General features: G+C 39.4%; 1 protein-coding gene across 1 annotated transcript; it reads left to right on the top strand.

The window, feature by feature from the left end:
- Window positions 1–1,752: 1,752 nt before the first annotated feature.
- SPICE1 (spindle and centriole associated protein 1) lies at window positions 1,753–21,808 on the top strand (the record flags this gene model as incomplete). Its single annotated transcript, XM_010141881.1, has 14 exons — window positions 1,753–1,899; window positions 5,881–6,003; window positions 9,171–9,265; window positions 9,562–9,704; window positions 9,952–10,092; window positions 10,859–11,124; window positions 12,356–12,487; window positions 13,174–13,321; window positions 15,032–15,256; window positions 17,332–17,717; window positions 19,040–19,211; window positions 20,325–20,427; window positions 20,761–20,848; window positions 21,755–21,808. Coding segments are annotated over 14 exons (2,223 nt in total), but the record flags the coding sequence as incomplete, so codon positions are not given.
- Window positions 21,809–22,980: the final 1,172 nt, after the last annotated feature.

The raw sequence follows: 22,980 nt of genomic DNA, 5'->3' as shown, positions 1-22,980 counted from the left end.
GGTGTCCCCCAGGGCTCAGTATTGGGGCCTGATCTGTTTAACATCTTTCTCAGTGATCGGAATGAGGGTGGTTGGGTGCACCCTCAGTAAGTTTGCAGATGTCACCAAGGTGGGTGGGTGTGTTGATCTGCTTGAAGGTCAGGAGGCTCCACAGAGGGACCTGGACAGGCTGGATCAATGGGCTGAGGTCAACTGTATGAAATTCAACAAGACCAAGTGCTGGATCCTGCACTTGGGCCACAACAACCCCCTGCAACGCTACAGGCTTGGGGAGGAGTGGCTGGAAAAGCTGCACAGCAGAAAAGGACCTGGTTGACAGCTGCATATTCAGTGTGCCCAGGTGGCCAAGAAGGCCAACAGCATCCTGGCTTGTATCAGCACTAGTGTGGCCAGCAGGAGCAGGGAAGTGATTTATTCCCCTGTACTCAGCACTGGTGAGGCCACACCTTGAGTGCTGTGTTAAGTTTTGGGCCCCTCGCTACAAGAAGGACATTGAGATGCTGCAGCGTATCCAGAGAAGGGCAATGAAGCTGATGAAAGGTCTGGAGAGCAAGTCTGATGAGGAGCAGCTGAGGGAACTGGGGTTGTTTAGCCTGGAAAAAGGAGGCTGAGGGGAGACCTTATCACTCTACAACTCCCTGAAAGGAGGTTGTGGTGAGGTGGGGGTCTGTCTCTTCTCCCATATAACAAGTGACAGGACAAGAGGAAATGGCCTTTAGTCGTGCCAGCAGAGATCTAGGTTAGATATCAGGACAAACTTCTTTACAGAAAGGGTCATAAAGCATTGGAACAACCTGTCCAGGGTGGTGGTGGAGTCCCCATCCCTGGAAGTATTTAAAAGATGTGTGGATGTGGTGCTAAGGGACATAGTTTAGGGACCCTGGCAGTGCAGGGTGAATGGTTGGATTCGATGACCTTAAAGGTCTCTTCCATATATTCTGTGATATAAAAATAGTCACATAAAAACACAGTGGAGTAGTTGAAGTTAAGTCTCATCTCTGCTGGAAGGACTAAACCACGTGCTTTATTTTAGGAGTGTCTCTAATACTGAGGACACTCAATTTTCATTTAAACAATTTAACATCATTTCTTTATACTGAACCATCTGTTCATTACAAAATAGGTGAATTTCATTTCATTTTCCTTCATAGCACTGATTACCAGGATAGAACAGGCAGTGTGAGCTGGTAAATTTTGACTTACAAAAATTTTGACAGGTTAGTTAGGACAGATGGGCACAATAGCAGAAAGATACTTGATTCCATAAATAGTTGGCTCAATAGCCTCCAGACATTTTAACAATCACCTCACACATTTAATTTGTATTGAAACCAAATATACATATCAATGTTTGTGTGTCGTTGTTAGAGGAAGAAAGAGACCATCTCTGGTGATTGACATTAGTGTTAAATCAGGAAAATGCATTATGGTTTTTTATGCATATTATAGGTGGTAGTGTTTGGTTTTTTCCCCCTTTACAGCTGAGAAAATTCTTCCTGAGTCAGTGGTGTAGGGCAAATGGAAACTGTGAGACTTTCCCATTCGTCTTTGGAGCTGCTTTAAATTTGATTGCTCTTGATGGCATTTTACACTTCTAGATGTTTGTGAGGCTGACATTGGTGCTACCATGAAGTTAAAATAAATAGTATTTAATGCACGAACGATAAAAAGAAGAGCTTGTTAACATTACCCTGCAAATTTTGCTTTAGATTGTTCTTTGATTTCGAAATGGTTTCTTTTGTGTTTACATAGTTGTATCGCCATGAAATACACAAATCAAAAAACAAAGCACTGGCACATCTGGAACTGCAGGAGAAAGCACTGAAAAGAAAATGGAAGAAGCAAAAACAACTGACTGCTGATTCCTTAGAGAAAAGGAAACTGACTCTGATGCGTGAGGTGAGAGCTAAAACTGCACTTTTAGCTTGCTGCAAGTGATTTGCAGCAGTAGTGAGAAAATGCTCTTGCACATGGGTCAACATTTGCTCCTTTTGTTGGATAATTTGGTGTGATATATGCGTACACTCTCACTCTCCCTGCTCTCTGTGTTGAGTGCATACAAGCGTTGGAATAGGCCGTATAACGTATTTATACAGTTGTGCATTTGATCCTTGTTGCCTGGCTGTGCCGTCTGTAATTCTGCAGACCTCCTGGTGACTGAACAGGAACTGTCTGCAGCATTAAACTGTGTGTTGTGAAAAGTATGCGTATTCTTTGTGTTCTTATTGCTGTCTTGCTGTCTCCTCCCCTGTTTAGCGTTTTTCTTTGTTGGAAGTGTGAACATTCCTCTGTCAGGGATAGACATCTTTATCTGCCATTGCTTATTTAAACAGAGAAAATGCAGAGTCATAGGGGCTGCAAGAAATTGGTAAGGAAGAGCTTGTCTGGAAGGAAAATTAACACAACAGAGGTTGAGGAGCTGTGGCTGCTAGCCGATGAGTTTGTCATCTGGGGATTGAAAAGCTTGTTCTCTAGCACTCTGACTGAACATTTATTGCTTAATTTGCTTTTGAATATTGAACCATAGCAGCATAGCATAGCACAGAGACAGTAGCTGTCGCTGTCTGAAAAGGGATTTCAGTGGTAGACATCCTTTTGTTTCACATGGCAGGCAACTCCTTACCATGCCTTACGAAAACTAATTTTAAAACGTAGCCATTAGCTTTCAGACCTCATCAGCACTTGGCCAAATTGAGAATTGTTCTTGTTGGTAAAGAGTGATGATGAACAATGTTCACTCAGCAGTTAAAATAAATGATTTATCAGTCCTATAAATATGCAGTGCATAGACCCTCACACACCTCTTCTCTCTTTTGTAAATTTTCAGAAGTCTTTTTCTGATCTCTGAGAATATTCAAGCATAGATGGAAACAAATGACAAATAAAAGTACTTAGAATTGAAGATCACACTCTAGTTGTGTGTTTCACTGTTTCACTGCCATCATAGTAGCATTTTTGTGTTAAGGATACCGTGCTAATCAAGCCTCAAACATTAATTTTGACCTTTGTTATTTGCATACTTTTCTACCAAGTGCATTTTAATGGAGTGTTCAAAAAAGCTGTGGTCTTTTATACAAATTTCTCTAATGTAATAGCAGGCTAGTTTCAATAAGACTTCCATGCAGAAATAAATGAGGTATCAGAAAGGTAGATTAGACCACACACTCTAAGATTTGGCTGGATTACATATTATGTGACTTTGTTATCTTGCAGATGTGAAACTCATAGATAGGAAATAGTGGTTCCATTTCTAATGACGATTCACAAATTTAAATTCCTCCTGAGTGGCTTTGCCCTTCATATTTAAGAGATGACTTTATTCAACACACTCTGTCTACTTCTGACTCAGAGAAAATGCACTTCCAGACAGGAAGACAAAAGGAGATGATGCCTAGCAAGATGAAACCTATCTGACTGTTGAACATTGTTTGAAACATTAGCATCTTCTTCTGTGTAGAGAAAAAAGTAGATGGAGTAGAGTCTCCACTTTCATTTACGCCTAGCTTGAATTTGTTAATGGCTGTGTTCTGTTGTTCAGAGTAACTAGGAAGACTCTTCAGTCTGTGGCTCCCAGTGGTTGCACTGTGGTTTGTCTCCTTGTCTCTTATCTTGGTGATCTTTTTTCCTTATTTTCTGCTGGGAGAGTGTAGCTTCCTAAATCCCTTGAATCCTGTTCAACTGCAGAAGACTCACAGGTAAAAACTAGGAAGATGCTGCTACTACTGTATTTTTTCTTGTAGGCTGAAGAGAAAGAGAGCAAACGTATAAAATGGATGACTGAAATTTTTAATCTTACAGGGATTTGTCTGCCTAAAAATCTGAATGAAAAAACAATAGGAGTTTGTCTCTGTAACTGTGGATTGTGAATGTGTAGGTACCACAGTGTTTTGACTTATTACAGCTTATTTTTAAAATAAGATTAGTGTATTGCACTGAAGGATAGGTGGTGAGTGGGTGTCGTAGGGAGGAGGGTTTAGGATTAATTCCCTTTAATTATCTGTAGCAACAATCTGAAATAGGAGGGAAGATGAATTTAAATGGAATTCATAGGTGATACTAATCTGGGACAAAGTACAGCACTCAGTGTATTTGTCGAGGGCGGGTAAATGGGCCTAGAAGGATTAGAAGCTGATATAACTTTATTTTTTGCTGATCACAAGCAAATGTGAGCTAGTCTCCCTTTGGTCCAGTGCTCTAAAAATGTTCATAACATGTTTGTGAAGAGGGTGAAGCTTAGAAGTCCGGTGATGCTGAAAGAGAACTAGTAGAGAAGGTGGAAAAGAAATTAGTTGGAAAATTTTTGTCCGATTAAACACATCAACTTAGTTTTAATTGCCTTAGGGAAAGGAATCATCTTTTGGGACAGATGAACTTTTTTCTTTTTTTTTTTTTCACCCTTCTTCCTTCTGCAGATCTGGCATAACATTGTCTAAAAACCTGCGCTGTTTTGTCATCAGATGGCTAAATAGAAAGACTAGATTTAGTTAGTATCAAGTGTGAAAACTGCATAGTGATTTGTCAAGTAGGTGTATGAGATGATTGAAAGATGAATATTCACTGATTTGCTAAATTGGTTATGAGAAGTGTAAAATACTGCAGTGTAATTCAGACGCAAAAGACTAGAAATTCATGGAAACTAGGTACATGGGGAAACTGATAGACATAAAGCGTAGTAAAATGGGGGGTGGAGATGGGGAAACACGTGTAGTACCACTGCCTAGAATTTTTCGAATGAGGCTGAATATAAACCAGAAAACTTACTAATGGGACTGAAAGAAAATTTGTGGAGATAACAGCATATAGTTATGCTGCAAACCAGTTCCTCTTATGATTCCTGGGGGAGCAAAAATAGTCACTCAGTTCTCGAATTTTGAGTAGGAGGGCATACCTGAGCTTCTCTTTTCTGTGGGATCTTCTGAAGTACTTGCAGTCTCTCTGGCTAAATTCGATTAATTGTGGTGGTTAATCTGTTGAGGTCACTTGCATAGCTGGTCTCTCAGGTGTTTAAGAAGTAACTACCTTCTTCCCAGGTTGTGGGATATAATTTTATTAGTTTGCCATTTCCAGCTTTGTGAGTGAAACCACAAGTCAGTGAGGAGTATTGAGTTGTGTTCTGCCTATGAGGCCACGTCCACATTCAGCTCGCCATAGCTGAATGCCTCTTGGGTTGCAGTCAAAGACCTCTCTTCTTAGGAGGCAGCAGTCATGGTGCTAGTGTTGGACTTCAAATACTAGGGGAGAGACACCTTGAATGTGCCTTGTGAGAAATGCGTGGAGATTCCCAAAATGTCTTCGAATACCAGATGTAGTCAGGTGTGTTTCAGTCTGTTGAAACGTTTATGGTGGTAGGTGGCTTAATTTTTAGGTCAAGGCTCAATGAAACAAGTCTTCCTGAGTTAGTTTGGATCTAGTAAAGTAATGCAGTTTTTGGATGTCCATCAGATATATATACAAGTGTTCTTTGGCTCAATAACACTGAGATCAAATAATTTGAGGATGCACAGTGATTTTTTTTTTTAAATTGCCAGATATATGTCTTTTTTTTTTTGATGAGAGGGTCATAAACACCCAGCTTCTTTGTGTTAGGCTGGGAGCAGAAGGGAGTGAGAGGACTGGCTCTTGAAGAGTCAGTGCTGATGGTGGGCCCCAGAAGTAATAGCTGTTTAATTTTTCAGAAAAAAAAGACGAATTCTAGTCACTCAGAATGAAGTATGGTTTTGTGATCTATCTTAATTAGGATATAATGGCACAGTACCAATTTTGCAAACACTGCCTTGTTGACTGTTCTCTTGCTAATTGTTTAGAAGAACAATACCAAGAAACCAAAGGAAAAATTGGTCTGCTGCTTATGAAATATTTCCTATTACACTGTACTTTCAGATTCTGTCTGATCAATACTGTTTGCAAGACGTATTGGGACGATCTGATCAGGTTACAGCTGTGACAAAAGGCTTGTCTGTGAATGCTCCTCGCACACGAACAGGTAGACCATCTCAATTGTATGTGGTAATATATTTAAGACTGTCTCCTTGCTTTTCATAAATAGCCTCACTTTGCAAAGTATTCTTTTTAACTGTTTTTATTTCATCATTTAATGTAGTAACAACTGATCCTGTTCATGTTGGATTGTCTGGAGTTAAGGCTGGGCTGGCCACTAGAGTGACAGATGCTCTCTATCAACCCCTCCCCTTTCTCAGAAGGGGAAGGTAATAAAGGAGAGAGACTTATGGGTTGAGTAAGAAAAAAAAACAAACTAGAACAACTTTAATGAAATAGTAACAGTAAAAAGAAAACATGGTAATATTAATAAGAAAATAATTAAATATTTACAAAACCCATATCAGAAATCCCCCAGAGTCCAGATTGGACTCAGAAGCAGATAGAGATTGGGACTGAAAGCAGAAGAACAGAGAATCCTCCTGGAATTCAGGCTGTAGAATAGGAGGGCTTGACCCTTGTGATCCCTCAGCTTTATACTGAGTATGACATACGTGGAATGGAATACTTTGTTGTTCAGATTTGGGTCACCTGTCCTGTTCACTTTCCCACAAGTGCAACCTTTTTACTTGCTTATGACCCTTTCACTTATCACACTCCAGCATGTCACTCAACATTTAGCAGTGACCTTGGCCTTCAAAGGAGCATGTATAAGCAAGAGCCTTTCTGCACATCAGTCCTGGGTAGTAACTGTAAACATCAAGCACTGTCACTTCTAGAAGCAGACACTGTCTGCAAAAATATGCCGTTAACCTCAGAAGGTCCCATCACTTACAAGAGACTTAACTGAAAAGTAAAATCACCCATCAGAATTGGTTCTTCTAACTCAAACCAGGTCATGGATGAAACACAGATGAGAGTAACACCTCCCATGACAGGGGAGATCAACCCAGGGCTGGTTATTCTACTGTATTGCTCCATTGTGGAATTTTGGGTCACCAAAAACACCTCACAGTCCCCATTTCCACAGCCAAACAGACTAGCCTGTACAGTTTGAGCCATTTTAGTAGTTCTGATTCTCACTGGTACAGCAGTGGGTTGACTGCTTGCTCTGGGATATTGCTGAAGATGTATCAGCAGTTTGTGAATAAGGCTTTTCCTTTTTTTACCCTGGTTTGTGGGTCCTTACGCTGCTGGAAGGCAGGACTGACTGTTGGCAAGTGAAATCTTAAACTTAGGTTTTGTCTGAAGGCTGCCTTTCTCTTTTGCTTACTGTGACTATTTCATCCTACATGCTTCTTCTGCACAAGCTATTTACACAGGTGAGAAGGACAAAAGCCTGTATGTGGACGAATGTACTAAGGTATCTCACAGGCCTTTGGCCTGTGACCCTTTCTGTGCAAAGTACAGGAACTTGCTTTTTGGTACGAAGTCCTGCGATACACTACAGACCGAGTCTCTGTGTTCTTCCCTGTTTTGTCTGATTCCTCTAGGTTTCCCTAATGTAACAATGGCTCCTAACTGTGACCTAGAATCACCCCAAGGACCCATTGTACAAAAAAGTGATCCTTCCACTCAGCTTTCCATCCTTACCGAATCTATCATGGATTCCAAGGTAACATATCTTCTGTTCCATCTATGTCCTGTGGTTTTTTTCTTTGCACAAAGTAAGAATATTCAGAGGTAGAATTTCCAAGCAGACCTAAGCCTGCCTTTTGTATATTGTGTCCCATGTTGATGACGTACGTAGAAAATGACGTTAAATGGAGGTTAGTTTGTTTTGTGAGGCTAGGAATAATGATTTTTTGCTTTCTTAACCTTTGAATATGAGACAAGCATCTTATGTCTCATAGAAGCTCTCTCATATTAACATTCTCTCCCTTTAAAGTTCTGCAATTATCATCAAGGGAACAAACTAATTACAAACTGAAAAAACAAGTCTTGTGTCACTTGACTAATTGCTACATATCAAAATATGCCTCTGGTTTTCGGTCTGCCTATAGGGGGATATAGCCAGGTGGGCTCCGATGTATTTCTCATAACACACATGTAAATGTACCCCGGTTAACTCCACAGCCTAGATTAATCCTACAACTTTAACTTTTAATACTTCAAATCCTTTTACATTTATTTAGATTTGTTTAAAAAAATTGATTAAATTTGTTTAAAATTTCATTTTAATTGCCATTGAGTTGTTTTCATAACATGAGTTGTACCAGGAATGCTCACTGTGGTTTGAGAACAGGCATATGACGTTCCCGGAAGGCAGCTCTCTGATGGAGGCCAAAAGGGCTGTGGGAGTAAAAGTGATGGTGTCATATTTTCATGGTTCTCTCATCCTGTTTCCTACTATCTTGCACACATAACTACAGTAGTGTTCTGTCATGTATTTCAATGTGGTATTTGTTTTGGGGGGTTTTTCTAATACGAAGAGCTAACTGTAGCATCTTTTTAAGCCATATCACTGGATGCATGCTGTAGGATAGGCTTAAATTTTTAAACGAAATGCATACAGATAGTTCTCTGCTGAGCTTCTGTGAGTTTTTCTTCTCCTTATGTGCCTGCGGAAATCATAGTTAATGACTGTCTGGTGAAGCCTACCTAAAAGCGTAGAAACCTGATAGTTGGAGGAACCCTAATTCCGAATTTGATTGCTCAAAGTACCAAATGATTGCTCAAGTTTTGCTGTGAATGTGGTGTGTAGGATTGTATTTTGTTTCGATTGCATTTTACACATATAATGTATATGTGTATATACAAATGTAATTTTGCAGATCTCATTACAAGGTTGTTTAGCTTGTAGTGTCAAATGGCTGAAATTTTAGAAATGTTTTTTCTGTCTTCTGTCTGCTCTATCTCTGTATTTGTTTTGGTACAGTCTTTGAAGCATTTTTTTATCCTGCAGTGTGTGTGGTCTTTCTTACTTCATCTAAATCATCCAAATAAAACATTGCGTATGGAATTAATCACTTGATGAGTTCTTTCAGAGACAATTGACAGTATCAGTATTTCCTAGGTACTAAAGTCTCCCAAAACTCTTCCCACAGAGGTTTGTGTTTTTCTTTCTTTTTTTCTTTTTTTCTTTTTTTGTTTTAACTTTGTTTTGGAGGTAGAAACAAATGGGTTTGTTTTTTTTCCTGAAACAATTTTTTAAAATTGATCTCTAATTTCTAAAGATTGAAATTGATATAGCTCTGAAGTACGTTTTGTGTTCTTTGTTGTCTCCTAAAAAGGTTCTTAATGAAGTGGAAGATGAATTACCAATCTGTCAATCAGAAGATGGACATGATGACTCTCTGAATTTCAAATCCAACATCAATTCTGACAGGTCAGAACAAATACATCCATTCAGATTTCTACCTTCTTAACACTGGCAACAGATGGAGTTAAAAGGGTGTTGCATGGGAATAGCTAAGTTCCTTTTTCTGTTCCACCTCCCCCTTTTTCCTGACCTCAAAATTCTAGGGAAACCACTTGTAACATTCAGACTGAGAATGAATGTGAGCAGGGAACTTACCTGAGCAATTATAGATATTTTAAAAAGCTCTGTCTAGACTGTTCAAATAATCTAGAATCATGCTACTGTCCTATCAAAATTCACTGTTATGCTTGTTTTCAATATAGGCTACTTCAATTATTGAGAGAAGAAAATTCCTTGGTGAATTCTCAGTTGTGGACTGAAAATGATATGAGAAAAACTACTTTATCGCAGGGATCAAATGTGCCTTTGACCCCAACAACTGATTCTCCATCACTGGATCGGTCAGGTTGGATTTGTCAAATCACAGCTTCTCAAGGGTTCTTAGGCTATTCTCAGGATCCTGTCTGGAATTCCTTTTCTGGGAGGGGGTGAGAGACAGAGACCTGCTAATTTGAGTCAGATAAATTTCCAGACTAAAAATTACTTTATAACATATATTTTACAGTAAAATTACTTTGTAACATATTATTGTTAAGAAAATAACCAAAATATTTTAGGTGTTTATTTTTTGTTTTGTTTTTTGTTTAAATCAGCCCTCAATGCTACCAGTGTAGTCAAAAGAATCCGTTCAAGACTTCAGAATGAAGATAAAGAAGAGACTGTAGACTCCACTTACACTGTGAGACACGTGCTGAACCCGAACACAAGGAAACAAAAGCAAATTGCAGCAAAAAGTTTAGTACTTTTAAACATAAGATACCTCCCTTTGCTGTGGTCCTTAATATCATAAGAAAATGTAGGTTGAAACGGGTCTTTGAAAGTTATTGCAGGGCTAACTCCGAAGTTTGACAGGGGACTCCTCTTCCAGCCTTTAGCATCTCTAAGGATGGGCATTTCACAGCCCCGTGGGTAGTGTATTCCCCTCTCTTCTGCTCATTCATTGGTGAAGTGTAGTCGATAGGAATCTGGGAACCATAAATATGGCCCTTTGATGCCGTTACCTTGCTACCCATGGACTTCTCTCCTGTGCAGAGCTTTTCTATTTCTGATACAGCTTTCTATTCTATGCTGCACAGGCTTACAATTCATTTCAGTTCTCATATTCTACACTCATTTGTATGTGACTGACAACAAGTACAAACTGTAACACGAAAGATTGTTATAAAACTGTTCCATACTAAATATGAGTCCTAAAAGCAGCTGGTATTTTTCACTGGCCATTCATTGGCAAACTGTTTCCATGCTTTTAACTGAGGAGGAAAGTGTAAACAGGTTAAAAGCACCAAACGATCATACTTGAGAGGTACTAATGTGGTGGCAGAAAATGTGTTTTTTGATGATCTGAAAATAACTGGAATGACTGGGGACTTTCTTTCTGGCTCAAGGCAAGAGTGGGCCTGTCCTTTGATTTACTTCAGTAAACAGTGTAATTTAATTGGTACTGCAAAGTTTTTTATAGAAGTTGAAATTCCAAGGACGATTTGTTTTCCCCTCCCTCAGTGAAAAGAAAACAAACTGCACAGAATTCTGGAAGACAGAGGAGAGATGATTCTCCAGCTAATTCAATCCCCATTGACCTTCAGAGGGACAGTAAGTCCAGCCTAGATGTGCTCAACCACATGATACATGAAGTGGAGCATGAATTGGAGGAATATGAGCGATGTACAGGTCGTGAGGTTCAGAAAACTGAGAGAAGTGGAGGCCTCACCGGGTTTACCTTGTCACTGGTGAACGCTCTCTGTCGTTTGATGCGCTACCTCAAAGAGGTGAGAAGACTGAATTGCTTCTGTAGAGTGAATGAAAAAGGGTATAAAGTTATTTTACAGATGTAAACTTTGGTATTTCCTGGCTTCCAATCAGTTTACTTTGAAGTCCGATTATCACTGCTTGTTATATATATGCAAGCAGGAGTTAAAACTTGTAGTTCGTTAGGAACAGGTATCCCTAGTGAAAAGGGAGGAGTTAACTGCAGTGAAAGTCTCCCAGTGGTTATTAGCAGAAAATGCCAACTGAAGTAATTTAAATAACAACAAATTTTAAATATGTTTAGAGTTGTAGCAGAGTATTAACTACAGCCTTGTTTCCACTATCTTTTTCTTCCTTTGCTTCCCGAAGGCAGGCACGGTTTGTGACTATTGTCACTAAAACAGGGGACCAAATCCCTAGTTTTCTTTGAGGGATTCCTTAGCTTTCTTTTCCTATTCATAGCAGAAACTTCACTTTAAGCAAAAATGACCTGATGTGCTCACTGTAGCAGGGCACAGCTGGGGATCAGCGGAATTCCATAAAGAAGACTACCTTGAAGCTGTGTAAAACTTCTTTTTTTAAAAAAAAGAAAAAGGGAAAAAAAGTGTGTTTTATTTCATCTCTAACCCAGAGCTATTCAAGATGCAACAGTGGCTCACAGTTTCATTGGTCCCGTGTGAAATTTTGAGCCAGATTATGACAGTTCCTGCACTCTTAATAGATGCAGCAGAATGTTATCCAAATCCCAATGCTCCATTTCATAGCAGAGGCAATAGATTCCTAATGAATGTGGAACTGTCCTATTTTTGTACTTTTCAGAGTGCATAATAATTGGGGGAAAACCTCCAAATTTAAAATTCTAATTCTTTTTTTCGCCTGGATGTATAACAACTTATTGCTTGTGTTATCCTGTATGTAATCTCTATGGAAGAATTCACTTTAAGATCTGTCTTAGAAGCAAATGGTAAACAATCAATTTAAGAGTAAAAAGCCACTACCATCAGAAGATGGATTGTGTCTGAGGAGATCCTATTTTTTAAAAGAAGTTAAGAAAGCTTGTTCTCGGTTAAAGTTGTAATACCAAAACAGGGTATTAGATTTGGTTCTTCTGCAGTTGTGAGGAAAGATATTCTGGACTTTCAGAAGAATGTTTTCCATTTATTGGGAAAACATAAATTTAACCCATTTCCATTTCCAGGTATGCATCTGTATTGGTTTTTAGTAGGTTTTTAAGTTTTTCTCCCTTTTTAGAGTGAAATGCAACTGCGTGAGAAAGAGGTGATGAGGCAGCAGCATGAGGAGATGTTGAATGAACACAGAGAACTGATTGATGCTCTTACTGCAGAAATACTTCTCGTGAGGGAAGACAATACTGCTATGCAGGTACTGAGCCCCCCTTGCTCCTTACCCATCAAGATGATTTGTTGGAGTAGTTAGTTGTGTTGCAAATATGGATTGAGATCCATTGTCTTATGTTCAAGAGATTTTAATAATAAACAGAAAATTATAAAATTGAATGGGACCCTGAGACTTATAACAGCAGGCATGAGGTGGGGGAAGGAATGTTTGGAAAGTCATTATTTTATCTTGATTTATGATGTTTTAACTTCAAAGCCTGAGAAAATGCTAGTTCCGTGAAACTGAGCTTTACTTTATCAATCTAAAGGTTTAAGCATCTTCCTCCACGCTTCTATGCTGTTAACACTACTGGAGCAACAAAGTAGACTAGATGTAATACTACATTTCTTTTTTTTCAATTTGCAGTGGAGATAGATAGATAGATTTGTTCGGTGGTTACATTTGGAAATGAAGCAATAAAGCAGCCTTAGAGAGGAAGAGGGGTCATACGTTAGGAAGAGGAAAAACAAATAATTTATTTGAGTCAGGAGAGAAAATAAATGAGAAACATGGAGACAGTATTATTTATTTAACACCTCACTGGAATCCTACAGATCCATGCAGTGGTATTAAGAGGCTAGGTTTCTTCTCAGGGCAGCTTGTGGTATATAATTCTCTAATTCATGTTGCTAGCATACAAATTTCTGTATCTCTATTCCTTCCTCCTTTAGAAGAAGCTTCAGCAATACATGACAGTAACAGATGAACAACTGACCTCCCTCACACAAGCATTTAAAGGCCTCCCTTTGGTGGAATCTAGAAGAGAGCAAAGTCCAAACCACTTTGGAATTGCAAGCAAAGGTCCAGCGAATGGCCAAGGTGTGTGTATGCGTGTGTGAAGGATGGAACAGGAGCTGTGGTTAGTTTATCCCTGTAGTGGTCAATCTGGTATTTTATAGATATCTGCTTGAATAAATTCCTCTTGTGAGCGTGAATCTCACTTCTGGAAGTTCATATGCCATGGATTCTGCTGTGAGCACAAGTGCTGTGCTACAGGTTGTTTTTAACAATATTATAGGTTGTATCTCATCACCGTTGACATCCTTCTGTCTGTATCAGGACTGCAAGATTAACCTTTTAGCCAGGTCCTGGGCTTGAGCTTTAAGTGATACATAATATATTATATTTAGAAGAAAAAAAAAAAGGGCAAGAAGCGGAGAGTAACCTTCGTGCATTAAGACAGTTTACTAACTCGAGTTTATTCTGAGACACCTAAAAACCAACCGAATCAGGATCTCAACTTTCTGTGGGATGTGATTCTTCCATCAGACACTGGAGGTCGCTGCTGGCCAGAAACAGCAGCTGCTGAAGCCCATTAACTAAGCAGGCAGAAGCCTGTTTCTTGATATTTGCAACTTTATACCAGAGGTGAATGACCAGTTGAGCAATCTATAACATAGACACAGGCCAGTTTAAGCCAGTAGCATTGGTGGCCAAACTAAGCAAACATGACTCACCTTGCAGTTTTTACATTCTCTCACCATGGACTTTTCTCTCAACTGCCTTCCCTGATTGGTTGTTGCTCTCAAGGTTGGTAACTCCTTGTGAATCCTATGTGTATTCCTTAATCACATGTTGATTTTGTGGAATTTTTTGTGGTCAAAAGTCTTCCTGACTGTTTCTGTGGAATTCTCAGGAAGAAGCCACGTGTCAGATCCCTTTTTTTGTGGTTTGCTCAGGCTTTGCAAAAGCAAACAAAGAATCCTACCTCAAAATATAAAACTCAAACAATGAGAAAAACACCCCTAAAAATCCCAACCCAACAAACAAACAAAACAACCAAAAAACAAACCAACAAAACCAAACCCCAAACCTTCCTGTACAACAATTCTGCAAGACTAGAATTTGCATATCTTTTTTCATGATGAAGTACTGGATGTAAGCATATTAACATTACTGTGGTCTTACAGCTAGCTACAACTTTGTTTTCATGCTATTGATTTGTGCCTTCATGCTATGTTCAAAATAGATGGCAGTCTAGGCACAAGCTGATTGTAGTTAAATACAGAAGAATAACTTCTTTATTTTTAATTAAGAGATGTCTGATTTTAATTAAGTCATAAAAAAGATTATCAGAGAGCTCAAAAAAGCTTTGAATTGTTTTCCACTTGACCATCGTTGCCATCAAATTTATAAATGTAAGTTCATTAGGACAAGTGTGTAGGTCTGCTTTTCCCAATGCAGCTCACTGAAATACCTATCCCTCATAAGTCACATCTGTAAGTCTTGGCTTGGTCTTGGTGAGCTACAAACAGGTCTCTTACTAGTATCCTGAAATTGTGAGGCTACATATAAGAGCTCTTCTTGCTCTTAAGGCCAGTGAAAATTTGTGTTATGCTCCAGTGAAAGAGTTCCATACCTAAGGATCAGAAGGAAGTTAGCCGTGTCAGGGGAACATATTCTAGTCTGTCTTTTCAGATACCTCAACACAGAGTTGTTATTGAGAATTTTTCCTATTGCACTAAAACTAATATTTTTCCTTCTTTTTTTTTTTTAATAATTCTATCTCTGCTTTGTCTCTTTCTTTAGAAAAACCTGATATGAGCTATTTTAAGCCTAGGGCAGATACAGGCAACAGGGAAGGCATGCTGAAATTCCCACAGGAAGAACTTCCTTTTACGTTTCTCCAGAGGTCCAGTGCTTCAGGGAGTGCGGTTGCCAGTAGAAACTTGCCATCTTACATCTTCCAGCCAGCTGTGCTGTTGTCACCCCCCCGGCAGAAGAATAGTCAGGAATTTACTTCCCTCCAGAAGGGTGAGATCTCTTTGACTGTAGTAGACTTGATCTTATCTGTAGTGTGTTACTGTTTCAATCTCTCACTACTTTGGAGATGGATTTTCTATGGAAAATTTCAAATCTCTATGCTAAGAGGCACTGGCCCTAAAGCTGGAATATCCTGCTTCTGCACCCAGATATGCATTTCTTTTCTTTCTATGCCTATTGATAGATTTCCTTTAGACTTTCTGTCCCCTACAGTTCTCCTTCTACTGTCTGCAGTCCTGTCAGTGGCAATCCAGACTGGAATTTTTATTTTGTGCTGGTTTTGATTGTCACATCTGTATGATGTGCTGTAGCTCTTTGTCTATGATGTACAACACATCATTTCAGATTTCCATCTGCTGATGATGTAGTGCAGCCTCCATCACCTTTAAAGGTTTGGCCGCTGAAGACTGGAAATGCAGTAGGATGTCTGTAGGCTGTGACCCTTGCTTTGAGCCAGTCTTCCCAGCAGAGTTTTTTTCTAAAAGCGTTGGAAGCAAGTTTCCATTGAGTTTCATTTAATATACAGGAAGTGGCTGAAGAAGTTTGGGGTGAAATTATATGTTGCTGGATAACCAGATTAACTAACTCAGTGTCGCGTCAGTATCCATAGGCTTTAGAAGTTTTATAGATCGGTAGCTCAGTTCTGGTTGTTGGGAGGAAGACAGTTCATCAGGGATGATTAGAGAAGGTATTTCTTGTTTAAACTTAATGAATAGAGCAGAAGGGAGAACCCTCTGTGACTCTCAAAATTAACTGTTTCCTCCTGCAACTGCCATTGAAACTGCATCTCACCAGCATCTTACTGAGTGTGCTAGGCCCCTGTAACCCTCTGTTACTGAGAGGCAGGTAATTAGTCTATGGCTGGCTTGATGGTTGCTGACAGGAACTAGGGCACAGTAGTGGTGTTTTGTGCCTTCCTCCCTCCTGTTTTCTCCCCCTTTCTGCTGTGTTGCTTTGTAAGTCTTTTCCAAGTCAGAAAAGGAACCCAAAAGTCGTTTTGATTTTTAAGGAGTGGGCAGGGCAATTGGAAGTTTATATATAGTTCAACCTTTTGGTGGGCTGCTGTGCTGTGAAGGAGGCACGTAGGAAAGCAGGAGGAAATGAACTAAAAGTAATGTTCTGCAAAGAGCAACATCTAGCTTCAGTCCCATTGAGAACTGTCGGATGTTGTCTGTCATTTGAAACAAGAATATAGAACTGTATTCCTAGAGTTCACTACATTAGCTATGTGAAAAGTGTGTTGTTACCCTTTTAAGACCATTAAGGATGATAAATGGCTCAACACGTGTTCACTTGTTGACTTATTTCTTTATGAAAAATTATTCTTAAAACAGATTTGAGAATAAATTTTTAAATGTCATGCTCTGCCCAAGAGGCGAAAGTTAAAGCTCAAAAAGGAGTGGCATATTTGGTGTAGAAAGCATAGAAAACATGGTTTTGAGCACAAAATCCAGCTTGGACTTAACATGTAGCAGCTGTCAGTGCTGTAACATATTTCGTCGTGTGTGTGGTGTATTATCCGTTTGGTAATGATGACCACAAAAAAATTCCTAACTACATTAGTTGGCCAGAGTGCTTCCCCTTTCTTAGGGGCTGAGTAAATATCTAGTTTGTTGTTATGCCAAAAGTCTTGTATTTTGTTGCTCTAGAAGTTTTGTTACTAACCCAGTATAAATATCAGATCTGAAATACAAACACAGTTTATTAGGTAGGGTAACTGGATTTGGGGAAACAGAGGACTAACTAAGAAATAGTGTTTGGTCTATCAGTTAAGAATTTTAAACCATTTGTCTTCTTCCCTCTGACTTCTCTCTCAATCTCTCATTAAATCATTTAAATGTAAGAGTGTTTGCAATAGGAAGTACTAAACCTGTAGAGTTCTTGCAGCAGGATCTTGCATAGAGTGTTTTAGTCAGTAACAGCACCATTCAGACTAGATGTTACAATTCATGTTCCTGCTTGATTCTTACTAGCCTGATGCAATAGAGTCACTGTTAGTTTCCTTGATAAGGATCGTGTGACTCTTTACTTATTCTTCATTTATTTCTTGTTTGCACTGTTTACAGCCATTTCTCAGTCTCCTGAAAATACTGAAAGAGAACCATGCAAGGAAAGGAGCTCACCTTCCTCCCTGAGAACACAGACCACAACTGAGGAAAACTGTCTCATTTCTCGAAGGCAACCAATTCCTGCTGCAGACAAAGGTGTGGAGAGCTCCCAGGAGAAAATAAGTCTGCCCTGCCCAGGTGACACTACTAAAAACAGCACAGCTGAAGAGTTATTTCAAAACAGTGATCTGCTGGGACAGATAGCTGAGCTCACACGGCAGAACTCTCTAATTAAAGCTCAGCTGAGCAAATTTGGAGGCTTCTCTGAAGACACAAGTGACTGCCAACATCGGCCAGCCCCAATACGAAATGCAAATTCTAGTCCAGACTGTTCACAAGGACAGGTGAGAATTTAACAGAAAAGGAAGGCTGGATTCTCCTTTCTGCTGATCTGCTTTCCCATAGCTTACTGATGCTTTAAGACTGTTTCTTCCCTGTTGTCAGTTGTTTTAAAGAAAGGAGTAGCAAAACGAATATTCTTTTCATTCATTTACTTGGAGACTTGTGATTTTTATCTTTCCCTGGGGAGCTCAACAGTACTTTCTTACACTTGGCCTACCTTGTATATGAGTGCTAAAAAGTGCGCAGCACATCTATGATTTTAGGATATGGTTACGCTGCAAAAAGAGGTGTGATTGCAACATGATCAGGTATACCTCTTGTAGATTGGGTAATATTAACAGTGAAAGTACTGCACCAACCCACAGGTTGGTGGTCTTGTCAAGCTTGTAAAATACGTATTTAGATCCACGCCATACATCCCTTCTGCTCTGGTGACGCAAAACCCCCTGAGATTAAAGTTAGTGCAGGTACATCTCTTGAAAAGAATTGATTATAGTGTACGTACTAGTTGGGTCTGTCTTGTCAGTCCTGCTGTGTGATGGAGATCCTAAAGTCTTTGGGAAAGAGAACTTGAAGGCTTTAGTTCACATAGAAAAACTTCAGTCTGCAACTGAGCAGCTATTCAGTGGCACCCCAGTGAATGGAGTTAACATCACAGAAATGCCTAATTCCTGCCCTCACTACTACCTTTGCTTTTGTTCCATCACAGTGGCTGAATTACTGAATTAAGGATCCTAAAGATTTTACATTTCCTCATGTAAATACAGGCTGACATCATTGTTGCTTTCCACGTTATATTATGTGGTATAATATTTAGCCATTTAGTCGTACAAGATGGTGCAAACTTAAGTGTTGTTTTTGTGGAAGCAGTTACTGAAGGGAGAGAGAAAGAGGTTAAAGGGGGTGAAAACCTGGTTTAAAGTGAGTTCCAGGATACTTCTGCTAGAAATGTGCTTTTGTTTCCCCACATCCTCCTGAAAGTGTATGTCTTTGATTAAATATTTTCTTAATTATGGTTAATTGCTGGATGGTTGAGAGTTTTCTCTCTTTTTTTTTTCTCTTAAATAATACAGACAATAGCTGGTTTTTTTCCTATTTGTAGGAAGACCAGTTTAAAATAATGTTGTGTTTATCAATTAAAGACCTTGATACAGGACAGTGAAAGGGACAAAATCAGATTTTTCACAGGAGGTGCTGTATAATTATGTTTAATTTCAGTTTGAAAATTAAATGCGTAGAAGTGCTTGAAATATATTGCATGCTCTCCTTGAAGGTGCAAATTGTAAGTTTTTAATGGGAAGTAATTATCCAATTATCCAAGTAGACTCATCTCATGGTATCGAAGAGCCTGGAGGAGAGAATAGCAGAGCTGAATCGTCAGAGTACAGAAGCACGTGATAAACTGTTGTGGCTAATAGACCAGCAGAAATTAGCTGTTGACGATATGGTCCCTCCAGTGATCTCTCCTGTTCTGTCCCCACCCCTAAATGCTACTGGTAAGCACCCAGCTTCAGGAGAAGCAAAACTTAGTAAGAAAATATTTTCCCCCTTTTGAGAGTTCTCTGTCCTTCCCTGACTGGATCAGCGGTTGTGGTCAGCAGTACACTTGCTGTTAATGACTGTGTGGTATGAACACTCTTCACTTCAGAGAGCTAAAAATATGTTAGATAAACTCCTGAAGTTCGTTTCTTAGTAACTAGTCTCCTGCAAGTATCATGCTCCATGGTAAATCTGTTCTTTGCTGTGGTGGTGTCTGCAGACCAGTTTTGCTACATAGTCACTGATGGACAGAACTACGCTTTTAATCAGTGCTCTCTGCTGGAGAATCACAGCAGAGTGGTTATCCAATTCTCTACCACATTTTAGTTTTTGGGTACTCTTGCCAGCAGACTACCTTGCAGAGTTACTGCCAGTACTAAGAGAAAGAACCAGCTGGAGCTTCCAGTCATCTGGAGAGGTAAATTAGTGAAGGGTATATTGTTGCTGATTCAGGATTCGTAGATTAGCTGGCAGATGATGGCTGCCTTATCTTTTCATGGAGCCACTGTAATTACAGGCAGAACCGCACGTAATTACATACACATAGATGCTCTGTCTAGAACACCCACCCTTCTCCCCCCTCCTAAACCACAGAGGATGTATAAAGGGAAGGACTTGAGGGGGATGAGGAAGAAGGGGGCAGAGAGACCATGTGCGTGTGCATGTGCATGCAGGTGCATATGCAGTGACTCATGCAGTGGGATCATAACACTTTTATGGCTATTGTAACACAAATTCAGCACAATAAGTAAAAATCTTAAGGGAACGAAGTAGAAAAATGAGAAGTTTTTGAGCCTCTGATTGCCAAATACCAGAAATTTAATTCTTGTGAATTAAATTCTTGTGAATTAGAAGAAGGTTTATCCATGGAAGAATCATTCTGTATCTATGCATATTGTCCATAGTTGCTCTGAGTATCTTTCAAAGTCTGTAATTTTTGGAGAGTGGGTGGAGTGCTGTTTAGCCTGATGTTTTATGTCTGCTCTGGATGTTCTGTGCAATTGTGAATTATGTGATGCCCCTCAAAAAATGGGAAAATGAAATTAATGTTGTGCAATGTTATTGCCCAGAACGTGTAAGGAGGACAATTGAAGTGTCTGTTCCTGTGGCAGTTGCCAATGACAACTCCAAAGAAGATAGTGTTTCCCCTGCCAGTACAACCAGTATAAGAAGGTAAAAGTTAACTCTTTACTGTTTCCTTTTTGTAGTGTCTTAATTACCCATGCAGCAGAACTTGAACACAGTGGAAAAATTGCTGTGTTTTTCTTTGGCTTCGCAGACTTCCCCTGACTTCATTACACTCAACTCTGTGGAAATGGGACAAAGGTCCAATAGCTTTTTCACAGTTTCCGTTGTTTGTATTTAAAATACTTGCAGTGTGATATGGGACGGTTGACATGGGCTGTTGAAGACTATTGATGAGGGGTCCTAATTCAGGATCTGAGATGTAATTCTAGTAGGCACTTCTATTTCTCACTTTTTCAATCTCATATTGAATGTCTATAGGTCCGCAGGAGACTCTAGCAAATCTTGTTCACCCCCAAGTGCCACGTCAGAAAGTGTGAAATTAACTCCTGTCAGCCAAAGGCCAATGGTAAGATTGAAAAATCTTCATCCAGAAAGTTAGATGTAAGTGGTGTTGTATAAGGAAAAAACAAGAAGGAAGACAGATAAAGAAGGGGAGAGAGCTCTGTCGTACCTTAACTCTAGCAAGGCTAATAGTTATCAATTCATGGCAGTTTGGATTCAGGACAATTGGTAAGGGCAAGTGACATTTGTGATTTGCTGCTGCAGAGCTGTTACTTGTGAGTGAATAATCCTGTAACTGTATTTTCTGCTGTGGCATCTTCATGCATTAGGACCGGGAACTTCTGGCAGTCTTTCACTGGTGGCTGCAGAGAGTTTCAAGTAATTGTTATGATGTACGGGTAGGGCAACATATAAGAGGCAGGCAAGCTCTTACCTAGCCGTTACCCAAGTCAGTTGCCGAAGGATAAATAAATCTAAATGCAAAGAAAATGCATTTAGAAAATGTAAAGAAAATGCAATCCAGTTTTCCGGTTCCTGGTGTGCAAAGAGAAGAATAGACTACAGCGAGATGCTTTCATGGGGAACTCCAGGCAGTAGTACAGTCTGGTAAACCAGTCATAGATCTGCTAATATGCTTGAAAGCAACCATGAGGAGGTATTAACACTGTCATTCCTGATGTCCAAAATAACCTAAATTAGGAGTGATAAAGGGGAACAAAGTTAGGTCCAAGGCTCTTTGTCTTGACAATGAAGTACACATCCCCAGAGAGGATTTTTGGAATACTTAAGGTAGATGTGCTTAAACTAGGTGTCTGAAGTAGGTGGTATGACTCCCTCTGTGATGCTGATGGCAGATAATTGCTCTGTATGAGTGAACTGATATGTAGCAGTCCTACACAAGCCAGCGCTAACCAGGAAGTCTGGGGGAGATTTATGTTATATGAATTTCAATTGGTTTCTTCTTTTGCAGGTGGAAAAGCAAAAAGAAGAAGGCTGGTTTGCATTGTCAATGCACATTATGTAAAGGAAGCTGCACTCAGGTACTATATTTTTTCATTTTTTTTTATGGACCACAATTAGATCATGATAGTCCCCCTCTCCAGATGTACTGTTTAACTCTGAAGAGCTTTCTTGTCAGCACCGTCAATGTGAAAATGTCCAAATGCTTTTTGTATCTGTGCCAGAGCACTAGAGGAAGTCCTGGGAATGAGTTTCTGAACTGGACATGCTGCTGTGACGTTACATCTTTCCACCAAATAAATCTTTGTAAAGTCAGGCTGCTGTAATACAAATGAGCATCTGATATCTGTGTTAGATATGCTGAAGACAGGAGGTTTTAGAAATTGCAGTATGAAGTGTCTATTTGAAGTTGAAATCAGAACCTCTATTTGCTGTGTAATAAAGTATGCTCTCTGATACAGTAGAAACTCTGGTATAAGTACAATTGTATTAAGCTGTTTTGTCGTGTGTGTATATAATACACTAATGACCATGGTTTTATATTGGGTTTATATTTGACTTTTTAAAGTAGCCATCGTTTTATTAATAATGACCAACAATAAAATCTACGACTGTGAGGAAATGCTTATGTATCTGTTCCTTCATTGTTGTAAACCTGGGCAAAAACCTTTATAGTGGAGATAAAAAATATGAAAAAAATCTGCAAGTTTCAAAACCAGATTTTGAGTAAAGTTGTCTTAATGTTTTTCTTTTTGTAACTGTTAAATTTGTCCCTAAAGATATTGGTGGGGTGGGACATTAAAAGGGGCCAGATCATATCCTTTCGATCTGTTTAGTTTTAGGAGAATGAAGAAAAGATACTTTTTTTCTTGTTCTTTTCTTTTTTTTCTTTTTTAAAGGGGTGTTTTCTGTTAAACAGATTTAGAAAATAGGGGATTCAGAAGAGGACCTGTTCAAATATTCATTGACAGCTATGCAATTTATTTTTCTAGTGTTAACTCCAGAGAGTGAAGCAGGCTTATAGTCCTGTATGTGTGAGCTAACAGTTCAAATTGCTTGGAAGAAGTCCCCCGACTCACTCAGAGGCAGGGATGCCGTGAAGCAGGCTTATAGTCCTGTATGTGTGAGCTAACAGTTCAAATTGCTTGGAAGAAGTCCCCCGACTCACTCAGAGGCAGGAATGCCAGGGTTGGTGGGAGGGACTACCCAGCCATTGTGCCCACACATTAGTACCAT

The sequence above is a fragment of the Buceros rhinoceros genome, unplaced genomic scaffold (assembly GCF_000710305.1).
Source record: "Buceros rhinoceros silvestris isolate BGI_N320 unplaced genomic scaffold, ASM71030v1 scaffold17520, whole genome shotgun sequence".
NCBI classification, from domain to species: Eukaryota; Metazoa; Chordata; class Aves; order Bucerotiformes; family Bucerotidae; genus Buceros; species Buceros rhinoceros.
This window is presented reverse-complemented; position numbering and strand designations above follow the sequence as displayed.